Source organism: Podarcis raffonei, chromosome W (genome assembly GCF_027172205.1).
Source record: "Podarcis raffonei isolate rPodRaf1 chromosome W, rPodRaf1.pri, whole genome shotgun sequence".
Classification (NCBI taxonomy): Eukaryota; Metazoa; Chordata; class Lepidosauria; order Squamata; family Lacertidae; genus Podarcis; species Podarcis raffonei.
The window spans coordinates 22899522-22920828 of record NC_070620.1 but is presented as its reverse complement, the minus strand read 5'-3'; the positions used below and the strand labels follow the sequence as shown (position 1 = coordinate 22920828).

At 43.7% G+C, this 21307-nt stretch overlaps 1 protein-coding gene across 1 annotated transcript; it reads right to left on the bottom strand.

Moving 5' to 3' along the window:
* Positions 1-381: 381 nt before the first annotated feature.
* On the bottom strand, positions 382-8888 carry LOC128405999 (uncharacterized). Its single transcript, XM_053373050.1, has 2 exons — positions 8789-8888; positions 382-1891 (listed from the first exon to the last, which is right to left on the bottom strand). The coding sequence occupies exons 1-2, from the start codon at positions 8886-8888 to the stop codon at positions 987-989; spliced, it is 1005 nt and encodes a 334-aa protein (XP_053229025.1). The 3' UTR covers positions 382-986.
* Between the last annotated feature and the right edge of the window lie 12419 nt (positions 8889-21307).

Genomic DNA, 21307 nt, shown 5'->3' with positions numbered 1-21307 from the left:
TCAGTGGATTTGTAACTGGCTGACTGACTGAACCCAAAGGGTGCTCATCATTGGTTCCTCTTCATCCTGGAGAAGAGTGACTAGTGGGGTGCCACAGGGTTCTGTCTTGGGCCCGGTCTTATTCAACATCTTTATCAACGACTTGGATGATGGACTCAAGGGCATCCTGATCAAATTTGCAGATGACACCAAACTGGGAGGGGTGGCTAACACCCCAGGGGACAGGATCACACTTCAAAACTTGTAAAGTATTGCACTTGGGCAAAAAAAATGAGAGGCACAAATACAAGATGGGTGACACCTGGCTTGAGAGCACTACATGTGAAAAGGATCTAGGAGTCTTGGTTGACCACAAACTTGACATGAGCCAACAGTGTGACGCGGCAGCTAAAAAAGCCAATGCAATTCTGGGCTGCATCAATAGGAGTATAGCATCTAGATCAAGGGAAGTAATAGTGCCACTGTATTCTGCTCTGGTCAGACCTCACCTGGAGTACTGTGTCCAGTTCTGGGCACCACAGTTCAAGAAGGACACTGACAAACTGGAACGTGTCCAGAGGAGGGCAACCAAAATGGTCAAAGGCCTGGAAACGATGCCTTATGAGGAACGGCTAAGGGAGCTGGGCATGTTTAGCCTGGAGAAGAGGAGGTTAAGGGGTGATATGATAGCCATGTTCAAATATATAAAAGGATGTCACATAGAGGAGGGAGAAAGGTTGTTTTCTGCTGCTCCAGAGAAGCGGACAAGGAGCAATGGATCCAAACTACAAGAAAGAAGATTTCACCTAAACATTAGGAAGAACTTCCTGACAGTAAGAGCTGTTCGACAGTGGAATTTGCTGCCAAGGAGTGTGGTGGAGTCTCCTTCTTTGGAGGTCTTTAAGCAGAGGCTTGACAACCATATGTCAGGAGTGCTCTGATGGTGTTTCCTGCTTGGCAGGGGGTTGGACTCGATGGCCCTTGTGGTCTCTTCCAACTCTATGATTCTATGATTCTATGATTCTATGAAATGTTCCTTTCATATCTCCAATTTTCTTGAACAGATCTCTGGTTCTTCCCATTCTATTGCTTTCCTCTATTTCTTTGCATTGCTCGTTTAAGAAGGCCTTCTTGTCTCTCCTTGCTATTCTTTGGAAATCTGCATTCAATTTCCTGTATCTTTCACTATCTCCCTCGCATTTTGCTTGCCTTCTCTCCCCTGCTATTTGTAAGACCTCGTTGGACAGCCACTTTGCTTTCTTGCATTTCCTTTTCATTGGGATGGTTTTCGTTGCTGCCTCCTGTATAATGTTGCGAGCCTCCATCCATAGTTCTTCAGGCACTCTGTCCAGCAAATCTAAATCCTTAAACCTGTTCCTCACTTCCACTGTGTATTCATAAGGAATTTGATTTAGATTGTATCTTACTGGCCCAGTGGTTTTTCCTACTTTCTTCAGTTTAAGCTTGAATTTTGCTATAAGAAGCTGATGATCTGAGCCACAGTCAGCTCCAGGTCTTATTTTTGCTGACTGTATAGAGCTTCTCCATGTTTGGCTGCAGAGAATATAATCAATCTGATTTCGATGCTGCCCATCTGGTGATGTCCATGTGTAGAGTCGTCTCTTGTGTTTTTGGAAAAGCGTGTTTGTGATGACCAGCTTGTTCTCTTGACAGAACTCTATTAACCTTTGCCCTGCTTCATTTTGATCTCCAAGGCCAAACTTGCCAGTTGTTCCTTTTATCTCTTGACTCCCTACTTTAGCATTCCAATCCCCTATAATGAGAAGAACATCCTTCTTTGGTGTCACTTCTATAAGGTGTTGTAAGTCTTCATAGAATTGGTCAATTTCAGTTTCTTCAGCACCAGTGGTTGGTGCATAAACTTGGATTACTGTGATGTTAAAAGGTCTGCCTTAGATTCGTATTGAGATCTTTTTATTTATTTATTTATGGCTATTAGCCCATAAAGTATGTACAAACATAAAAACACAGAGACATAAAGGCCGATATATCCGACAACAGAAGGTGAACACCACGATGCAAGGGTGGGTCCTTGAGCAGAGCCAAATGACAGCTTGGGGCCAGGAGAGCTCCAAGGGACGGTTCACAGAAAAAGAAAAACTGAAGACGAGATCTGACATGCACTCTCATCATAACGGTCCGATTAGTTTTGGTGTTTTTGTTGTTTTTTGGTGGTTTTTGTGTGTGAGATAACCGCATTCAGGAATCTCGCCACCTGCAGAGTTACAGAAGGATCTGTATCCTGCAAAAGCAGAGCGGCGTGTAACTCAACAGGCCTGCCAACCAAGCGCAGTAAAGCAGGACCCAGGAATTTAGTCCTGGCTATGCTATGTAGGGGACAGTTGAACATTATATGTGGAAGAGATTCAACAGTTTTCCCGTCACACACGCATAGCGGAGACACCAAACCCTTGGAAAATCTGTGGCTCAGCAGGTTCGATGGAAAGACATTGAACCTTGCACGAATAAATGCGAGTCGGTGTGGTACTGATGAAAGAGATGACATGTATGATGGAAGGCCAAGTGGTGGGGTTATTCCGTGATACCTGGGGGGAGCAGACACCCCCACCACTGGCGAGGTTGTGTTGATTTTCAATGTCTGCTAATCTTTGCTCAATAAGGCTTTTGGCTGAGCGTAAGTTCATCTTTAAGGAGTCCGCTGGGGAAATTCCGATGCTCAGAAGTTTGGCTTGGATTTTTCCTACCCACGGATTGACAAAGACGTCCCGCCAGAGGCACTGAAAAAGATAATGGTCGGGAAGCCTATGCCAGCTGGACAGCCAATAGCCAAAGACTCGCTTCCAGATGACAGTCTCCAATGATGCAATCCTTAACTCCAGACGTATGGCTGCGTTGCTCACACACATGGGGAGTTTCAGAAGGCGACGGAGAAACTGATTCTGCAATGTCCCCAGCAATGTTAAATTGGACCCTGGGGCCCAAAGCGGGGCAGCATAACAGAGGGTGGAGACCACTTTTGCGTGGTATACCTTCAATGCAGAAGGGATGTGAGAGGCTCCGTCGGCCGCAAAAAATTGGAGTAGAGTATAAAGTATTGTTTTCCCTTTGTTTAGTAAATACTGTATCTGTGGCTTCCAGCTTAAATTGTAGTGAAAAAAGACTCCCAGGTATTTAAATTTGAAAACCTGTTCTAATTGGACTCCATCTAACTTCCAGCTGTAAGTTTTCCGAGACCTGGTGAAGACCAGGACTTTAGATTTCCCATAATTAATTGTCAAATGGTTGAGTTTGCAATAAGCCGCAAAAATCTTTAGAGCTCTGCATAAACCGACTCTAGAGTAGGAAAGGATCGCTGCATCGTCGGCATATAGGAGCAATGGGCAGCGAAAATCAGCTAGGCGGGGGGCATGAATGTTGGCTTGAGACTCATTCAGAAAGAGCTTCATATCGCTAATAAACAAGTTGAAGAGGAGTGGGGCCAAAATGCAGCCTTGGCGCACACCTCTATTTATTGGGACCTCGTTGGATAGGTTTCCCGCCGGTGTGAGTCTCACTCTAGCCGACGACCCATGGTGTAATTGGGTTATAAGCCATAACAGCCTTCTATCTATGCCCCATCTCTCTAATTTCTTCCATAGGCAGTTTCTTGGGATACTGTCGAAGGCAGCCTTTAGGTCTATGAAAGCGAGACATAGGCGCCCCCGACTCGGGGCAGAATATTTTCTGGCAAGATGATACGTGATTACCATATGGTCCGAGGTCGAATAATTGTTCCTAAAGCCTGCTTGCTCATGGCCAATCAAATTTGAGTCGTTTGCCCAATGGGATAGCTTAGAAAGCAAAAATTTTGCATAGATTTTCCCGATGATAGACAAAAGGCTGATGTTCCGATAGTTCTCCGGGTCAGCAGGGGGACCCTTTTTATGGACTGGCACGATCACGGCCTCCTTCCATGACCTGGGGATACGCCCCGTAGAATTAATTGCATCAAAGACTTTGGCCAGAATTTCAGCCCACCACCTCGGTTGCGCAACAATAGCCTCAGCAGGGACTAGATCCGGCCCGGGGGCTTTGCCCGTTTTCAGATCAAATATCAAGTCCATTATCAGGTCTGGGTCGGTGGAGGGCCACAAAGGTAAATGGTCGGCTCGGAATTCCGTGGATGAGTTGGATTCCTCTGCCAAGGAGAAATATTTACTCAAGAATTGTTCCCATGTGGGCGCAGGGATAATCGTCAGTGGGTACTTCCTTCCTCTTTTGTTTATCAGAGCCCAAAATTCCTGTGGTCTGCGGGATCTCGAGGCCGCAATCAAGGCTCGCCAACGCTTTTGATACCACTCGCGTTTGGCCAGCTTTAAAGTCTGTTTGTATGCTCTTTTAGCTTGTAAATAGGAGGATGGTAGAGCCTGGGCATTAGAGTTTTTGTATTCATTATAGATGGAACGAAGAAGGGATCTTGCTTGTTTGCAAGAGGTGTTAAACCAAGGGGCCCCAGCACTGCAATGCGCCACTTTCGCCTTTTGAGGAGGTGATGTAAAAAAAGTGGTAAGGTTTGTTATAAGAAGGTTAAAAAGTTTCAAAACCGAATTGGAATCTTGTAAATCAGTAGTTATTTGAGGTAAATAGGCAGTAATTTCCCTATGGGAAAAAACCTGGTATTTTTGGGCCACAGCCTCCGACCATTTGATCCCTCTTATTTTGATCGATGATGAGGTTTCCAGAAGGACTGAGTGTTTATAGTCGTTCTGGCACCGGAACAATGACAAAGTGGTCACTATTGGGAGGTGATCACTGAAATGTTGGTTTTCAACTTGGAAGGAAAGTACATTAACGGCCAAGTTTGCGGAGATCAAGAAGTAATCGATAACACTGTTAGATGCTAGTCCCAGGTGAGTGAACTCCCCCGGTATATCGGGGGGGAAGGTGCCGTTCAAAAATACTAGATTCAGGCGAATGGCCATTTGGTAAAGGGTCACTCCTGCTTTGTTTACTCTGTTGTCCTTTGAAGTTCTAATTCTGGCATGTTCCAAGTCAAAGTTGTCCAAACATGGGGGAGTCCACCATTTGGACTTGGTTAGTAGGTCCCAATTTGTGGCAATACGAGCATTAAAGTCTCCCCCAATTAAGGAGTACGAGTTAGGGCATTTGGTATGACATGACAGTAGGTGATTTTCAAATGATTCCCATCTCCAATCAAGATCCGGCGCTGAGCCTTCGGGGAGGAGATAAACATTAGTAATTAGTAATGAGGACTTCCCTTCTGCGATCAGTCCAGATAAAGCAAAAGGCGGGGAAGCCCGTACCAGAGTGAATTTGGCGCGAAGTTGGAGTGAGATCCCAATCAAAAGACCCCCTTTGGGGCGTCCACCTTTCAAAGAAGGGGAGGCCGGAAGTGTTAGAAGATCAAAGCCGTCTATGGTAATCTCTTCCTCATCCCATGTTTCTTGGAATAGAATGATATTAAATGAATTTATGTACTTCCTGAATTCGGGGTCTGATTTTTTGGTTCTCCAACCAGCAATGTTCCAGCTAAGTATTGATAATGTCGGGTCCTTGTGCTGTCCCGGTAATTGTCACTTTGAGTTGTTTAATGGGTTCTTGGAGGTAGAACGAGGGCCCATAAGGAAATCGGTAATTTTAGTTTGTGCAGATAAGGTCTTCTTCTGTGTTAATTGAATCGATGATTTGGTAACATTAACAGGCAGGAAGGGCTTTGCCGGGGAGGAAGAATTAGGCAAAGTTGGTGAGGACGGATGCTGTTCATTGAGGTGAGTAGTAACAAGTCTTTGATGGGCTATACTAGTAGATCCGTCAGAGTTGTCAGTCTTAACCAGGGTAGCGCTAAGAGGTGATCCGGCCATCACTTGTAGTTGCTGCGCAGATGGAGAAGAATTATCACGCAGATGTATAGAAGGACGTGAACGTGGGTATGGTGCATGCATAGTCATTTCCTGGTGATCTTCAGGCAGGGTAGATTCTAGCTCAGGCATTGAGGCAAAGGAGTCATCAACTTCCATATTTTGATTGGGCATAAGGTCTGAGACGGGAGTATTGAGTTTATCGACTTCCTCCACGGTAGAATGGTGCTGTTGGTCAACAGGTGACTGCTGATTCAGATCAGTAGGGGGTAACAAGGTAGCAGGTTGAGAAATTATCAAGGCATTTGATGGAGACGCCATGTGGGACGTGGAGCGCCTGCTCTCCTCTCTCATCGGTATAGAGGGGTCCCCTTGCGATAGGAGTCTTTGTTTGAGTAGATCCAATCTATCGAGAATAGCCTGCTGTTCTTCTGAAGGGAGTTTTCCATAGGAGGAGATAAGATTTCTCTCTTCAGGGATATTCCAATCTCCGCTTGCAATTGGATCATTCCTCAACGTAACTAGATGGACACTTGGGGTCGCAGGTGGAACAGGGGGTACCCGGCTAGGTATTTTTCCCGTTATTATAGAAACAGAAGAAGGAAACGAGCGTTCATTGCCGGTTAAGATGTTGGCAAAAAGAGGTTTAACACTCGTGTCCTTAAAGACTCTTGTTGTTACAATCTCCCAGGGTGCCAGCCGATCTTTTTGTCTTACAAGAAGATGTGGAATCCTTGCAGACTGGAAGGAGAGCATAAATTTCCTTGGCCAGGGCGTGGCATTTAGGGGTGCTACAGATATAAGATCTATCTGGAAAAATGGAATATTTAACAAATCACGTAGGTACCCTTTAGCCATCCTCAGGTTATTCCACCTAAGACTGGGGGCGTCACGGGAAAAAATGGATAAACATATTTTATTAGGTTGAAAAATCAAGGATTGCTTATTCCTTTGGAGCAGTGGCAGCCTGCATCTTGGGCCCTTAAGGAGAGATTTCTGGTCAAGTTGTCTCTTTAAGGCACTTACAAGCTGCACAGGAGATTGATGCAAATTAGATAGCTCAGTTGAGGAAGGTAGATGAGCCAGAAGGGCCCTTGAAAGTTTATTCAATGACAAAGAAATCCCCTCCAATTCCTTGAAAATGAAGCTTAAAGTCCTGATTACCAGTTGTATTTGATCAGGTACTAATTCATGGGCAGTTTGCCCTAATGCTTCCCGTTTCAGTGACGGAGGGGTAATTAAGGTGTCAGGGAGGAGGGCTTCCCTATGGCTTCCATCCCCCGCTGGATCAGCTAGCTTTTCCAACTCTCCTTGATCATACAGAGGCCAGAAGCGGTTGTATGTTTCGACCGCAGAAACACTTACTTGCTCCGTTTTGCTGTTATTGTTAGTAGGTGGTGGGGGAGATTCAAGCTTTGACTGCTTTACTCTTGGAGGTGAGCAACCTTTCTCAGCAGATCTTGGTCGCTTGCCATGACCCATTTGTCGCTGTCTCACTAACTACGGAGGTTCAAAGTAGAGGTAAACGGAGATAAAAGAGAACTTATCTTTTATGGACGTAACTCCTCTGCTACTCCTCCTCCACTGCTCAACATAACCCAGTCTTCAAGGCGGCGTTACTAATCAGCAGTAGGCTTTCTCAGCAGAAGGTTTGAATATCCTTGTTGATACGTATATTGGCCAACCATAGAAGTAAAACGATTAAAACTTCTAACAGAGGTAAAATAATTTAAAAGTCTAATAAAAACAGCTATAAAGACGGCTGTAAAAAGCTATAAAAGGCTATAAAGGTTTGTAAACCGGAGGGTTCACAAAGGAGAAGTTGTTACAGCCGCCATCTTGGGACTATCCTCCCAACTCCAGATCATTCTATCATTTTTGAGATTGCATCTCAGTACAGCTTTCGCCACTCTTTTGTTGACTATGAGGGCCACTCCATTTCTTTTACGTGTTTCTTGCCCACAGTAGTAGATATGATGGTCATCCGAACTGAATTCGCCCATTCCCGTCCATTTTAGTTCACTGATGCCCAGGATGTCAATATTTATTCTTGTCATCTCATTTTTGACCACCTCCAACTTACCCAGGTTCATGGTTCTTACATTCCAGGTTCCTATGCAATATTTTTCTTTACAGCATTGGACTTTCCTTTCGCTTCCAGGCATATCCGCAACTGAGCGTCCTTTCGGCTTTGGCCCAGCTGCTTCATCAGCTCTGGATCTACTTGTACTTGCCCTCCGCTCTTCCCCAGTAGCATGTTGGACGCCTTCCGACCTAAGGGGCTCATCTTCCAGCGTCATAACTTTTATATGCCTGTTGTCTTTGTCCATGGAGTTTTCTTGGCAGGGTTACTGGAGTGGCTTGGCAGTTCCTCCTCCAGGTGGATCACGTTTGGTCAAAACTCTGCACTATGACCTGTTCATCTTGGGTGCCCTGCTCGGCATAGTTCATAGCTTCTCTGAGTTCTTCAAGCCCCTTCGCCATGGCAAGGCAGTGATCCATGAAGGGGAAGAGAAACAAAGTCCCCTTTTAACTCTTTCCCCCCTTTCAACATTATAAAACGGTGTTTGCCTCCCTCTGAGGACTTTCAGTTTTACACTTACTCAGCAGGAACGTTCACTTCCGCCTTTGTTCTTATGTCTTTGTTCCCTGTGCCATCTTTACACCGGGACGGACTCCCTTTTTGCATCCCTTGGCTGGTCAAATTCTTTGAATTCCTCCTGATTGTCAGTGTTTAAGAATATCCCATTCTTCGGAATTCAATTTTATCGTGGAAGCTTGACACTTTCATCAGAAGCCTGAGACTGCCCCTTCGCGCCCGCAGCTCTATCCCGTCCTCAGATTATTATTTAAACCCGAGAAGCAGTAGAGCATGTCTGGGCGCCGCTGGGTGCTCCGTCCCTCAAGGTATTCCCCTTGAGGTTCTGAGGTCCGCAGAGTCCTTGCGGACCTCTATAAAGCCCCCGCACTGCTCGGAATTCCCCAAGAGGCTATTCCGCACTTCTTCCCGATGTCCGTGCCAAACCGGAAGTCTTTCCCTATTTCAGTTTTATCCCATAATGTATCCATTTTGCTACATGCCAATGATACGGTGTTGTTAGCATAAACACAAGTGGGTATGAAGCGATTACTAAAGAACTTTGGGAGACTGTGTCATAACAAAGATTTGAATACATATTTTTCCAAGACAAAAGCCGTAATATTGGGGGCACAGCCCATGAAGCATTAATGGCTCCTAAATGGACAAACCATTGAACAAGTGAGGCATTTCAACTATTTGAGGATTTGGTTCTCTGATAGGAATACTTGGTCACATCAGATGACAGCTTCGGCCTTGAAGACATCAAGATCTGCACAAGCAATTCTTAGCTTTACCAGAACTGAAGGCGGCAATAGGATTGCCCCTGCTCTGAGAAGATATACAGTGGTACCTTGGAAGTCAAACGGAATCCATTCCAGAAGTCCGTTCGAAAACATTCGCCGCGGCTTCTGATTGGCTGCAGGAGCTTCCTGCACTCAATCAGAAGCCATGGAAGCCCCATCGGACATTTGGGTTCCAAAGAACGTTCACAAACCGGAACACTCACTTCCGGGTTTGTGGCATTTGGGAGCCAAAACGTTCGAGTCACCAGGCGTTTGGGATCCAAGATACGACTGTATTGGTAAGGCACCCCCACAGTTAACATGGGTGTGTGTGTGAAGGAGAACGATAGGAGGGGATCGGGAGAGACAGGGAAGCCCGGAGGGAACGCACCACCTAGCCCAGGTCCGACCCCAAGCCAATATCACCAGCGGCTGGAACAAAAGAGCAGAGGAACCATGCACCGGGGACCAGCTGGGGGATAGAAAAACGCGGCATGGGCCCTCCCCTGCCAGTGGAGGGGGGTACAGCAAAAAACATGTTTTATTTTATTTAGTTTATTTTCAGTCCATTTCTTATCAATATTTTAAAACCCTATGAAGGACTGTAATGGTGGTGCCCATGTAGGTGGCCTGAACCATTGGAGCCCATTTCCTGGAACCACCGCCTCAGCCCTGATCTAGGGAACTGACACCAAGCCCTGGGGGTCCCACAGGAGACTTAAAACTGCCCCTTTTTTCTTGTTCCCTTCTCTCTCTCTTGTAATGATCAGATGGGATAACTATGAGGAATTATAAAATATGCATCAAGCCATTGTGTCCATGATGAAAGCATTGCGTTGACTGGGTTCGATTCATTAACAATAATTTCTGATCAAATCCCTCAAGCCTCTGCATCTCTGGCCATTTTCTCTACTGTTCATTTTCTACGCCTGACAGGCACGTATAAGCATTCTAAACACAGGCCAGTTGCTTCACCAGGCATCCTCAGTACATAAAGATGATAGTTAGCTTTGATGTAGCTATTGTTAGGTTTATTAATCTTAGGGCTAGGAAAAGAGTTCAGGAAGAGAGTTCACAAAGAGATGGTAAAAACTACCCATCCTTCCTCTCCTGTTTATTGCTGTTTATGACCTCCGGAGTTTCCTAAAAGCATTCCTCCTTGCTTCCTCTTTTATTTACTCTGGACTACTATACATGCTCAAATTAGCTCTTTGTAGTTTTAACTTTTAACTTTGTCCCACGTTGGGCTTTTCAAATGCTCAGAGGAAATCTGATTGGTTCTTACGAACACTGTGTAAAAAGTTCTTTTGTGAATAAAATGACCTGGGCCAAGGTGTGGACAGGAATTATTATTGGCACCTCCTCCCAGAGTCTTGCTGGTCAAGCCTCATGTGTATTCTATTAATCAGGGGCTAATCCTTCCTTGTTTTGGGAATGCTACACACTCTCTCTCCCTCCTTTTTTTTAGTTATACACACAGCCCTCCCTTTTTTATTAATACATTATTACTCATTATTCATCCATTTATATTCACTTCTTATTCATTTACTCATTTTCATTATTATTACCCATTTATTCTCTTTTTTAAAAAAGTTTATTTTAAAATTTTTCATTAAAGAATTCTATATATATCTACTTTTCCTTTTTTTAATAATATTTTTATTAATTTTCATCAAGAAAGATAAGTGTACATTACAACTTAATAAATTTTCCATTTTTGAACTTCCATCAGCCTTTCTGACAATCATCCGAATTAAACATTTTAATTACACATTTCCTAAATTTTCTATTGCCTTTTAACCTACCCTTCCACCCCTGTTTTCCTTTCTTACAATATTTCTTAAACTTTTACAGAGCTTCTTTAAATGCCACTAACGTTATTTCATTGTCACTTATCCATCCCCAGTACTCCACTAGTTTCCCCCAGTCCTCAATAAACTTTTGATCTCGTAGGTATCTGATCTTCCCTGTCATTTTATCAAGTTCTGCATAGTCCATCAGCTTCATTCTCCATTCCTCCAATGTAGGTACTTGTTCCTGTTTCCATCTCTGGGCCAGTAATATTCTTGCCGCTGTTACTGCATATTGGAAAAGTTTACAGTCCTTTCTATTTATCTCATTTCCTAAGATTCCTAACAAAAAGGCCTCTGGTTTCTTAACAAATGTATATTTCAACATTTTTTTTCAATTGATTATATATCAATTCCCAGAAGCTCTTCACTTTCTTACATTCCCACCACATATGGTAAAAAGTGCCATCCTTTTCTTTACATTTCCAACATTTCTTACATGTTTTATACATTTTTGCAAGTTTTACCGGTGTAATATACCATCTATAAATCATTTTCATAACATTTTCCTTTAACGCAGTACATGCGGTAAATTTAATATTTTCATTCCATAGTTTAATCCAATCTTTAAATTGTATATTATATCCGAAATCTCTGGCCCATTGTATCATAACAGATTTAACTTCTTCATCTTTTGTATGCCATTCCAGCAATATCTTATACATTTTAGATAAAATTTTATATTCATTATTTATTATTTCTGTTTGAAATTTTGAATCTTTCTCTATATATCCATATTCTTTAAGATCCTTTTTAAACATTTCATTTATTTGAAAATAATGCAACCAATCATATACATGCTCTTTTACTTCTTCATATGGTTTCATTTTCCATTTCCCCCCTTCCCTAACAATCAAGTTTCCATATGTAATCCAGTTCCTTCTCATATTGATTTTTTTAACACTCATAACCTCTAATGGAGATAACCAGTGCGGAGTTTTTGGTTCGAGTAGGCTTTTATACCTATCCCATATTTCTATCAACGATCTTCGGAAGATGTGGTTCTCAAAACCTTTATGGATTTTCTTTTTTTCAAGCCATAAATAAGCGTGCCACCCAAATCTATTATCAAATCCTTCTAAATCTAGCAGCTCTGTGTTTTCTAATTTTATCCATTCCTTTAACCAACAGAGACATGAAGCTTCATAATATAATTTCAGGTCTGGCAGGGCGAAGCCTCCTCTTTCTTTAGCATCTGTTAATAACTTGAATTGAATTCTTGGCTTCTTACCCTGCCAGATATACTATATATATCTACTTTTCCATACCCACTTCCCCCCTTTTTTCTATTTACTTATTACAATGGTTTTTTTCTTTCCCTTCTCTTTTCTGAACAAACAAACAAACAAACAAACCATTTTCAACAGGATTTTTTTGTGTTTTCTTTTTCTTTTTCTTTCTTTCTTCTTTTTCTCTCTATCTCTTTTCTCTCTTCCTTATTTTATCTTATCTTTCTCTTTCCCTTTTCTTTTCCATCTTGTCTTTTGTCTCACACTATAACGTGAATCACCACAGTGACTTTTGATTTTTAAATATAATTCCATTAGCCTTTACATGTTTAACTTTTAACTCTTATCTGCAAACTCCCAACCCCACCTCCCCACCTTAACATGACCCTCCCTCAACATCACTGGGAGGGCCATGTCCCTGGAATTTGTGAAGACAGGATTCTCAAAAATATCTCTTGCTTGCGGCTCGTGGAGTATTGCTGGCAACGGCTGGAGTTTTTATTCCAGCTCCTGGACCGTAATACGAAATGCTTGATCAGCCTTAAGTACTGTTTCTGCCCCCATCTTACGGCTATTGAGTGCCTTCTTCAGTATTTCAACATCCTGGAGAGGACAGACAGTTCCTGGTAGACATTTACAGAAGGCACAGAGGCATCGGTTGACAATCTTACTCAGTTATGAGTGATCGTCAAAGAAGAAGGAGCTATTGCTGAGAAGGAGCTCCACCCCAGGGTGCTAAAGGCAGGCAGTGCCCAGAGAGCTCTTTCCCTAGCCTGCAGGTGCCAGAAGGCCAAGCGCTGGTGTTGCAGTGGTGGTACTTCAGAGGAGTATGAGAAAAGGCTGCTCTGGATTCTGGGTATATAAATGGCCTTGCCTGAAGCTTTGGATTGTGCTCTGTATTAGCAGAGAGGCTCTACTTAGTTGCAAATGAAGCACATTTCAGTTATTATAGAAACCGGTTTTTCCATGCATGCTTGTTCAGGAACTATGTGAACCAGACAGCTACTGTTTTAAATTGGCCCCTTTTTCTGGCAATTTAAGAAATTCAACTTGACTCGATTATGTGGGGTGGAACTTACATGGGCCCCTACCTGCAATATTTTATTCAAGTAGGCACCACTGGTATGCAAGGTTGTTTTTCATGCTTGTTCAGGATCTATGTGAACTAGACAACTGTGGTTTTAAATTGGCCCTTTCCCCAGTGATTTAAATGATTAAAGTTGACTTCATCAACTCCACCCTCCACCCACCCTCCTGACCTTACCTGAGGAGAAGCTGTGGCAGATCCTGTATCACACTGCATTTCTTCAATCCTGATGAAGCTCTCCTTAGGTGCAAAGCAGATGCATTACAATTATTATAGAACAAGTTTTTTATGCGTGCTTTTCATGAACTAGGTGAACTAGACAGCCGCTGTTTTAAACTGGCCCCTTTTCTGGCAGTTTAAACAATTAAAGTTGACTTGATTAACTTCATCCGCCAACTACCCTTCTAAGCAACCAGAGCAATTACAAATAAAAGGATCTCCAGCCACGCACTATCCCTATCTGCAAGCAAGCTCTCCCACAAAGTGGGGGGGGGGCAGGGGATCCCCGCTGCTGTGCTTTGCCTCACAGACCCAAAGAAAAGCCTTCCATCCGCTGGTTAGGAGGATTCCCAGGTCGCAATAGGAAATCTGAGGCTTATAAAGAAAAAGGGAATCCCTGCTGTTGTGCTTTGCCTCACCACCCCAAAGGCAAGCCATCCAGCTGGAGAAAAGGGGGGGGAAGTACACAACAGGAATGGCCAGGAACCCTGTTTTTTGCTCAGCAATGAGGTTTTAAAGCAGACATACCTTCCTCTGGGTCTGCTCTCTCGGGTCGGGCTCTCCCTCTCCTCAGTGGTGGTGGCGGCTGCAATGTTGGGGCTTCTTCTTTTTTTCTCCTTTCTCTCGGCAGTGATGCGATCAGATTGAGGATACAAGCTGGAAGGAAGCTCTCCAGCTCATGCCTTGGTTTAAATGCACGCGCCCAGCCAGTGGATTGGCTGGCTGGAACTGGCTGGAATGTCCCTGGATTTAATTAATGTCCCCGGATGTAGTCGGTGTTAGGATATAGTTCCGTTCCACCTTAAAAGGAACAAGCATGACTGTTGTGTGTCACATGCCTGTTTACTTCCAGCACAGGTTTGCTGGGAACTTCCATTTGTATATTGCTTTTGCTTTACTGCTGTTTGCTTGGACACAAAGGGAAGCAGATATGTTTTTCCTTTGTTCCTGAACTATGCTGAATAAACGCCTGTAAATAATGCTTACACATGCCTCTGTCCGCCACTTCCGTTGTGAGAAGTTATTCACTCTGCTGACTAGAGCGTGCCAAGTCTCTAAAGGTATCTGGGGCTTGTGTCACTGTTTGATGCTGTTCTGAGGACTGGAGATCGGCTGGTGGCTGGAGCCAGCTGGGGGCCTGCCAAATGCCCCCATCTCCCTGGCAGTATCCCAACAACAGGGTTTCAGGCCCAGATCCACGGCGCTTACAGGAGAGCAAGGCTGCTGATGGTTGCTGCGAGACCCGGCAGAGACAGAGGTATGTGAAGCTGATCGTCCCGGTTGAGGCTAGAGGGCTTTTGATGTCCATGCCAAGAAGCAATTAGGCCGTAGAGAGAAGCAGGCCTCGTAATTCACAACCTGCCAAAGATAAGGCTGCTTGTGAAGTGAATCCAGTTCACGGCTGCGGTAAAGAGCTGAAATGGAGCTTTTACAAGCCTCAGATGGGGATCCATGTCCAAAGCTTAATGGCCACAATTATCAGACCTGGGCAAGGTATTGCGAGGGCCAGATGAGAAAGCTTGGTGTGTGGCACACTGTTTCAGAGGATCCGCCAGCTCCTGTAATAGATGCATGGGTTGCAGCAGGTTCAAGAGCCATGGGAATAATTTTGCTCTCAGTAGCTCCTGAAGAGTTAATCACCCTGGCTGGAAAATCCAGCTCGTGAGAGATGTGGGAGGGGCTTCAGGCCTTGCATCTCCAACAAGAAGCTGGGTCTGTGTTGCTTTACTTCAGAAAGATGCACAAGAAGCGTTTGGGGCCATGGAAAGACCCTAGAACCCACGTTTTGCATTTGCAGCATCTCAGACAGAGGTTTCACGATGCCAGAATCTCTGTTTGCTATCTTAATATTGGATTCCCTGGACGATAGTTACCATGCTGTGGCTAGCCAGCTGGCAACTTTACCTGTGCAGGAGCTCACTCCTTCAAAAGTTTTGGCGACCTTCCAAAATGAATTGATAGGAGGAACCAGCTTGTGTGCTTCAGGGGGACAGCATTTCAGCCTCCAGGGGAAGCCAAGGCATTGGTAGCTGTGAAGTGCTGGCACCGTGGAAAGGAAGGCCACTTGCAGCATGTTTGTCCAAAGGCTAAAGGAAAACAAAAGGAAAAGCCTGCAGATGGCCAGAAGCAGGGAGGGGGTGAGAAACCCAGGCCAGTGAAAAACAAGGCTTTGTTTGCTGGCATTGCTTCTCCAAAGGCCAAAAGGCAGATTTATTGTCAATTCATGAGCAACGAGGCACATCTGTGGAAATCGGCACCTGTTTATTTCCTTTACACCTCAGGATGGGGAAGTCCAACAGGCTGGTGGTAAGACATTGAGAATTGCAGGAGTCGGGACTGTGAAACTGGAAAGTCTGCATACAACCATCAGCAAAGTACTTTTTGTTCCAGATTCCGCAGACAATTTGCTCAGCATCCCACAGCTGACTGAGCAAGACTGAGATTTCCTTCAAGAAGGGCATCTGTATTATCAAGAAAGGCAAAGAGGACATTTTGCATGCTAAGTTTGTAGATGGCTTGTTCTTAATAACTTATGATGACAAAGCTGTTGATGTGTCTAATGTTGAATCTTGTTGTGTTGCACAAAATAACAAAGTTCTTCATTCAGGTTGTATTCACGAACAGCACAGAAAATTTGGTCACATGTCATGGCAGGCACGGGCCAAGATGCCTGTGATGGTTCAGGGTTTGACCACAAAGCCCTGTAAGTTTCACATGAAATGTGTCTCTTGTGCAGAAAACAAGGTGAAGGTTGCTCCCAAAGGCAAAGTGTCTAGCAGACAGGCTTCCAAACCCTATCAGCTAGTCCATGCAGACCTGATTGGTCCACTTTCACCCTCTTTGGGTGGAGCAATGTACTTCATGGTTTTAATTGATTCTTTTTCCAGGTACAGTCATGTGTTTGTGCTCAAGCAGAAGTCAGAAGCATTTCCTAGATTCAAGGCGTTGTGCTTGGTTGGAAAATGCTCACAATAAACGCATTGGCTGTTTATTTTCTGATCGAGGTGGTGAATTCACTTCTCAGCAGTTTGAAGCTTTCCTGACGGAGAAGGGAATTCTACACAACCTCTCTAGTCCTAGATCTCCATGGGAGAATGGACTTTGCGAGCGGGCAATCCAAACTTTGCTGCAAGGCCTAAAAACCTTGTTGCATGATGCCAATCTCCCTGAGAAATATTGGGCGGAGTCATTGAATAATTTTGTTTATTTGTATACTAGGAGACTGTCTTCACCTATTGGCTGTACTCCCTATGAGAAGATGTTTGGTAAGAAACCTTATGTCAAGCACATAACTCTTTGGTTATGACATGTGGGTCCACACCCCACAGACCAGCAAGCTTGGGAAGCGTGGGGCACATGGCTGGTTCATGGGGTACGAAAAAGGTGCATACAGGGTATTCATGACTGACTCTAAGACCATTAGGTTCACAAAGAGTGTTGAGTACAATCCTAAGTGAGGGGAAAATGTGGGAATTTTCCAGTCACTCAGAGGATGAAGATGATGAGGTAGAAGAGGAAGCTGAGGATGATGATCAGAGTTCCGATTCCAGCTCAGTGGGCAGTGCTGCAGCTGTTGTCAGCGACAGCGATGACACAGCAGACTATAAGAGTGCAAAGGCCTCACTCAGACCATCTGATGGGTCTGACACTGAACTGGAAGAACCACTGTTCACCATTGGCCACTTTTCTCCTAAGAAAGAGGAGATGAGTTCAGAAGACTTGCATCTTGTACGCAGATCTGAAAGGGCCACAAAAGGCAAACCTCCAAAGAGATTTGCTGATGAGTTTGCTAAGTCAGCAACTGCTGTTCTTGGTAGCTCAGAGAAGGTGTGGGAACCTTCAAGCTTCAAAGAGGTTCAGGAATTAACCTCTAAAGATGCTGAACCATGGCTAAATGCCATGAAGGCTGAACTTGATTCCTTGGATAGGAAGCAGACCTGGGAGCTAGTGCCAGTAGTCCCAGGAATGAGGCTGGTTGGCAGCAAATGGTTCTTTAAGGCCAAGACAGACCAGACTGGCAAGGTTGTCAGGCACAAAACCAGATTGGTCACCAGAGGTTTTTCACAGGCACCAGGACAGGATTGCCACGAGACCTACTCACCCACCGTCAAGTATGAGAGCATGAGGCTAATGTTCAAGATTGCTGCAGAGGAGACACTTCACGTATCTCATCACAATGTAAACACAGCTTTTTTGTATGGGATTTTGGGGGAGGAGCTGTACATGCTTCCACCTGATGGAGTGCAGGTACAGAAGGGAATGGTCTGTAAACTACAGAAATCCCTGTATGGTCTCAAGCAGAGTGCCAGGCGTTGAAACACAAAACTCATTGAGGCATTGCTTTCTCTAGGTTTTCAACAAGGCAAAGCTGATCCATGTGTGTTTGTCAAGGAGGAGGGGCAAAACAAACTGTATTGTTTATGTTTTGTTGATGATTTGCTTCTGTTTTGGAAGAATCAGGCTTTGTACCAAAGCACCCTAGCTCAACTGAAGGAGCACTTTGACATGAAGGATCTTGGTGAATGTCAGGGAACTGCCATCGGCTCAGGGGTGAGAGGGGAAAAGGCGGCTGGATTACAGAGAGCCCCCAAATATTGTGGGAAGCAGCACTTCCTCAGCGGAGGAAGGAAGCCACGCCTCTAGTGGGGAGGAGATGCAGGGCTCGGAGGATACAAGGTGGTGCCAGGACACCTTGCCTGAGCAAAGTGGGGAGGAGGGAGGTCCCCCATTACCCAAACCTTCCTTGCGCAGTAGGCTTTCGCGTAGAGAGGGGAGGCGCAGACTGGTGGTCAAGAAACTACTCTGCTGGGGAAGATTTAAGGACTGCCCACTCTCAGATTCTGCCAGTGAATGAGCAAGACATGGAATAGAGGCGCTCTGCATCCTAAAGGTTTTTTTTAGCACCAATAAGAAAGCTTTAGAACAGACTGCATACTGCCTGATTGCTCTCGAGCAACCACCCGCTACCCTTAACAGCTCCAAGATTACAACGCGTTTAAAACAGAGATACAATACGCGTTGGAATTGCAAGAAGGGGAGTTTGCTAGCGACCGGGAGAAAGTTGCTTTCGTAATCAGACACCTTGAAGGGTGTGCTCCAGAATGGATTAGACTTCTCATAGCAGCGGGGAACGATGCCTTGAAAGACCTGGAAAATTTTTATCAGGCGATGGACACTATGTTCTCCAGCGAGGCGGAAGGGAGTGTAACCCGAAGGGAGCTGCTGAGTTTCAAACAGTGGTCTCTGACCGTCAGGAGCTACTGGTTGCGTTTTGCGATGCTAGTGCACAAGCTAGGCTGGGACTTAGAATCTGAACCCCTGCAAGCTCTGTTTGAGGCAGGTTTGAATCCAGAGGTAAAGGATGAATTATCCAGAGCCCCTCACCCACTGTCCATGAATGAGTTAACTAAGACGGCGTTAGCCATTGGGGTGCAACAGGAGGTGCGGGCTCAGGAAAGGCGGGAAGCCAGAGGCGAGCGTTTCCAGGGCAACCGCATTCCTTTTTTTAAAAAAAAAAGATATTTATTAAGATTTTCAAAATATTACAAAATGAAAAAAGAAAAAAAATACAAAATAAAAATAGTTTAAAACAATTCCATCTTTCCATTACTTATCTTTCATTTGCTTGTTTCCCGGACCTCCTCACACCTCCCTTTTTTGTATTCCAGTTCAATTTGTTAGTTCAGCAAATCCTTTCCCTCTTTGTTTGTCCTAGTCTTTAATCTTAAAGTATTATAACATTAAGTTTTTACCTGTTAATAATCCATTTTTTCATATTCCTTTATAGCATTATAGCTAAAAACCACTGAACTTCTTATCCAACATCATTCTAACATTCATTAATTTTACAGTATTTCTGTAAGTAGACTTTAAACTTTTTCCAATCTTCTTCCACCGACTCTTCTCCCTGGTCTCGGATTCTGCCAGTCATTTCCGCCAGTTCCATATAGTCCATCACCTTCATCTGCCATTCTTCCCGGGTGGGTAGATCTTGTGTCTTCCAATACTTTGCAATAAGTATTCTTGCTGCTGTTGTGGCATACAAAAAGAAAGTTCTGTCCTTCTTTGGCACCAATTGGCCGACCATGCCCAGGAGAAAGGCCTCTGGTTTCTTCAGGAAGGTATATTTAAATACCTTTTTCATTTCATTATATATCATCTCCCAGAAAGCCTTAATCCTTGGGCACGTCCACCAAAGGTGAAAGAATGTACCTTCTGTTTCTTTACACTTCCAACACTTATTATCAGGCAAATGATAGATTTTTGCAAGCTTGACTGGTGTCATGAAAATGTATATCATTTTCATAATATTCTCTCTTAAAGCATTACATGCTGTAAACTTCATACCTGTGGTCCATAACTGTTCCCAGTCAGCCGTCATAATGTTATGTCCAACATCCTGTGCCCATTTAATCATAGCAGATTTCACTGTTTCATCCTGAGTATTCCATTTCAACAGCAAGTTATACATCCTTGACAAAGTCTTAGTTTTGGAATCTAACAATTCTGTTTCCAATTTTGATTTTTCCACCTGGAATCCAATTTTTTTGTCCAAATTATATGCCTCCATTATTTGATAATAATGAAGCCAATCTCGCACTTTGTTTTTTAGTTTTTCATAACTCTGCAATTTCAGTTTGTCTCCCACTTGTTCCAAAATTTTCCAATATTTCGGCCATTTGGCCTCCATATTGAGCTTTTTCTGAGCCTTTGCTTCCATCGGTGACAACCACCTTGGGGTTTTATTTTCAAGCAAGTCCTTATATCTTATCCAGACATTAAACAATGCTTTCCTGACAATATGGTTTTTAAATGCTTTATGTGCTTTGACCTTATCATACCATAAATATGCATGCCATCCAAATACATTATTAAAACCTTCCAAATCCAAGACGTCTGTGTTTTCAAGAAGTAGCCATTCTTTCAACCAGCAGAAAGCTGCTGATTCATAATACAGTTTTAGGTCTGGCAGGGCAAATCCACCTCTTTCCTTTGCATCCATTAATATTTTAAATTTTATTCTGGGCTTCTTGCCCTGCCAGACAAATCTAGAAATGTCTCTCTGCCACTTCTTGAAACAATCCATTTTATCCAGAATTTGCAATGTTTGAAACAAAAATAACATTCTTGGCAATACATTCATCTTTATCGCAGCAATACGACCTAGTAGTGAAAGCTTCAAATTTGACCAAATTTCTAAATCTTTTTTCACTTCCGTCCAGCATTTTTCATAATTGTCTTTAAATAAGTTCCCATTTTTAGCTGTCATGTTAATCCCCAGGTATTTCACTTTCTTAACCACTGTTAAACCTGTCTCATTCTGAAACCTCTCTCTTTCCATCGCTGTTAAATTTTTCTCTAAAACCTTTGTTTTTAACTTATTCAGTTTAAATCCTGCAACCTGAACGAATTCTTGAATCAGTTCCAAAACTCTTTTAGTACTAGATTCTGGCTCCTGTAATGTCAATACTAAATCGTCTGCAAATGCTCTCAATTTATACTGTTTAGCTCCGACTTGTATACCTTTAACCAACTGGTCCCTTCTAATCATATTCAACAAAACCTCCAGGACTGATATAAAAAGCAATGGGGAAATTGGGCAACCTTGTCGTGTCCCTTTTTCTGTCTTAAATTCCTCCGTCACCTCATTGTTAACAATTAACTTGGCCTTTTGTTCAGAGTAAATTCCACCTATACCATTTCCAAATCCTTCACCCACCCCATCCCCTGTAAGGTCTT

What these genes read in the sequence shown, in the direction of transcription:
- LOC128405999 (XM_053373050.1), bottom strand. Translation starts at nt 8,888, where the DNA reads ATGGATACATTATGGGATAAAACTGAAATAGGGAAAGACTTCCGGTTT. An exon ending in CTCTTGGGGAATTCCGAGCA is followed by an intron (nt 1,892 to 8,788) that starts GTGCGGGGGCTT and finishes TACGAATCTAAG; the next exon opens with GCAGACCTTTTAACATCACA.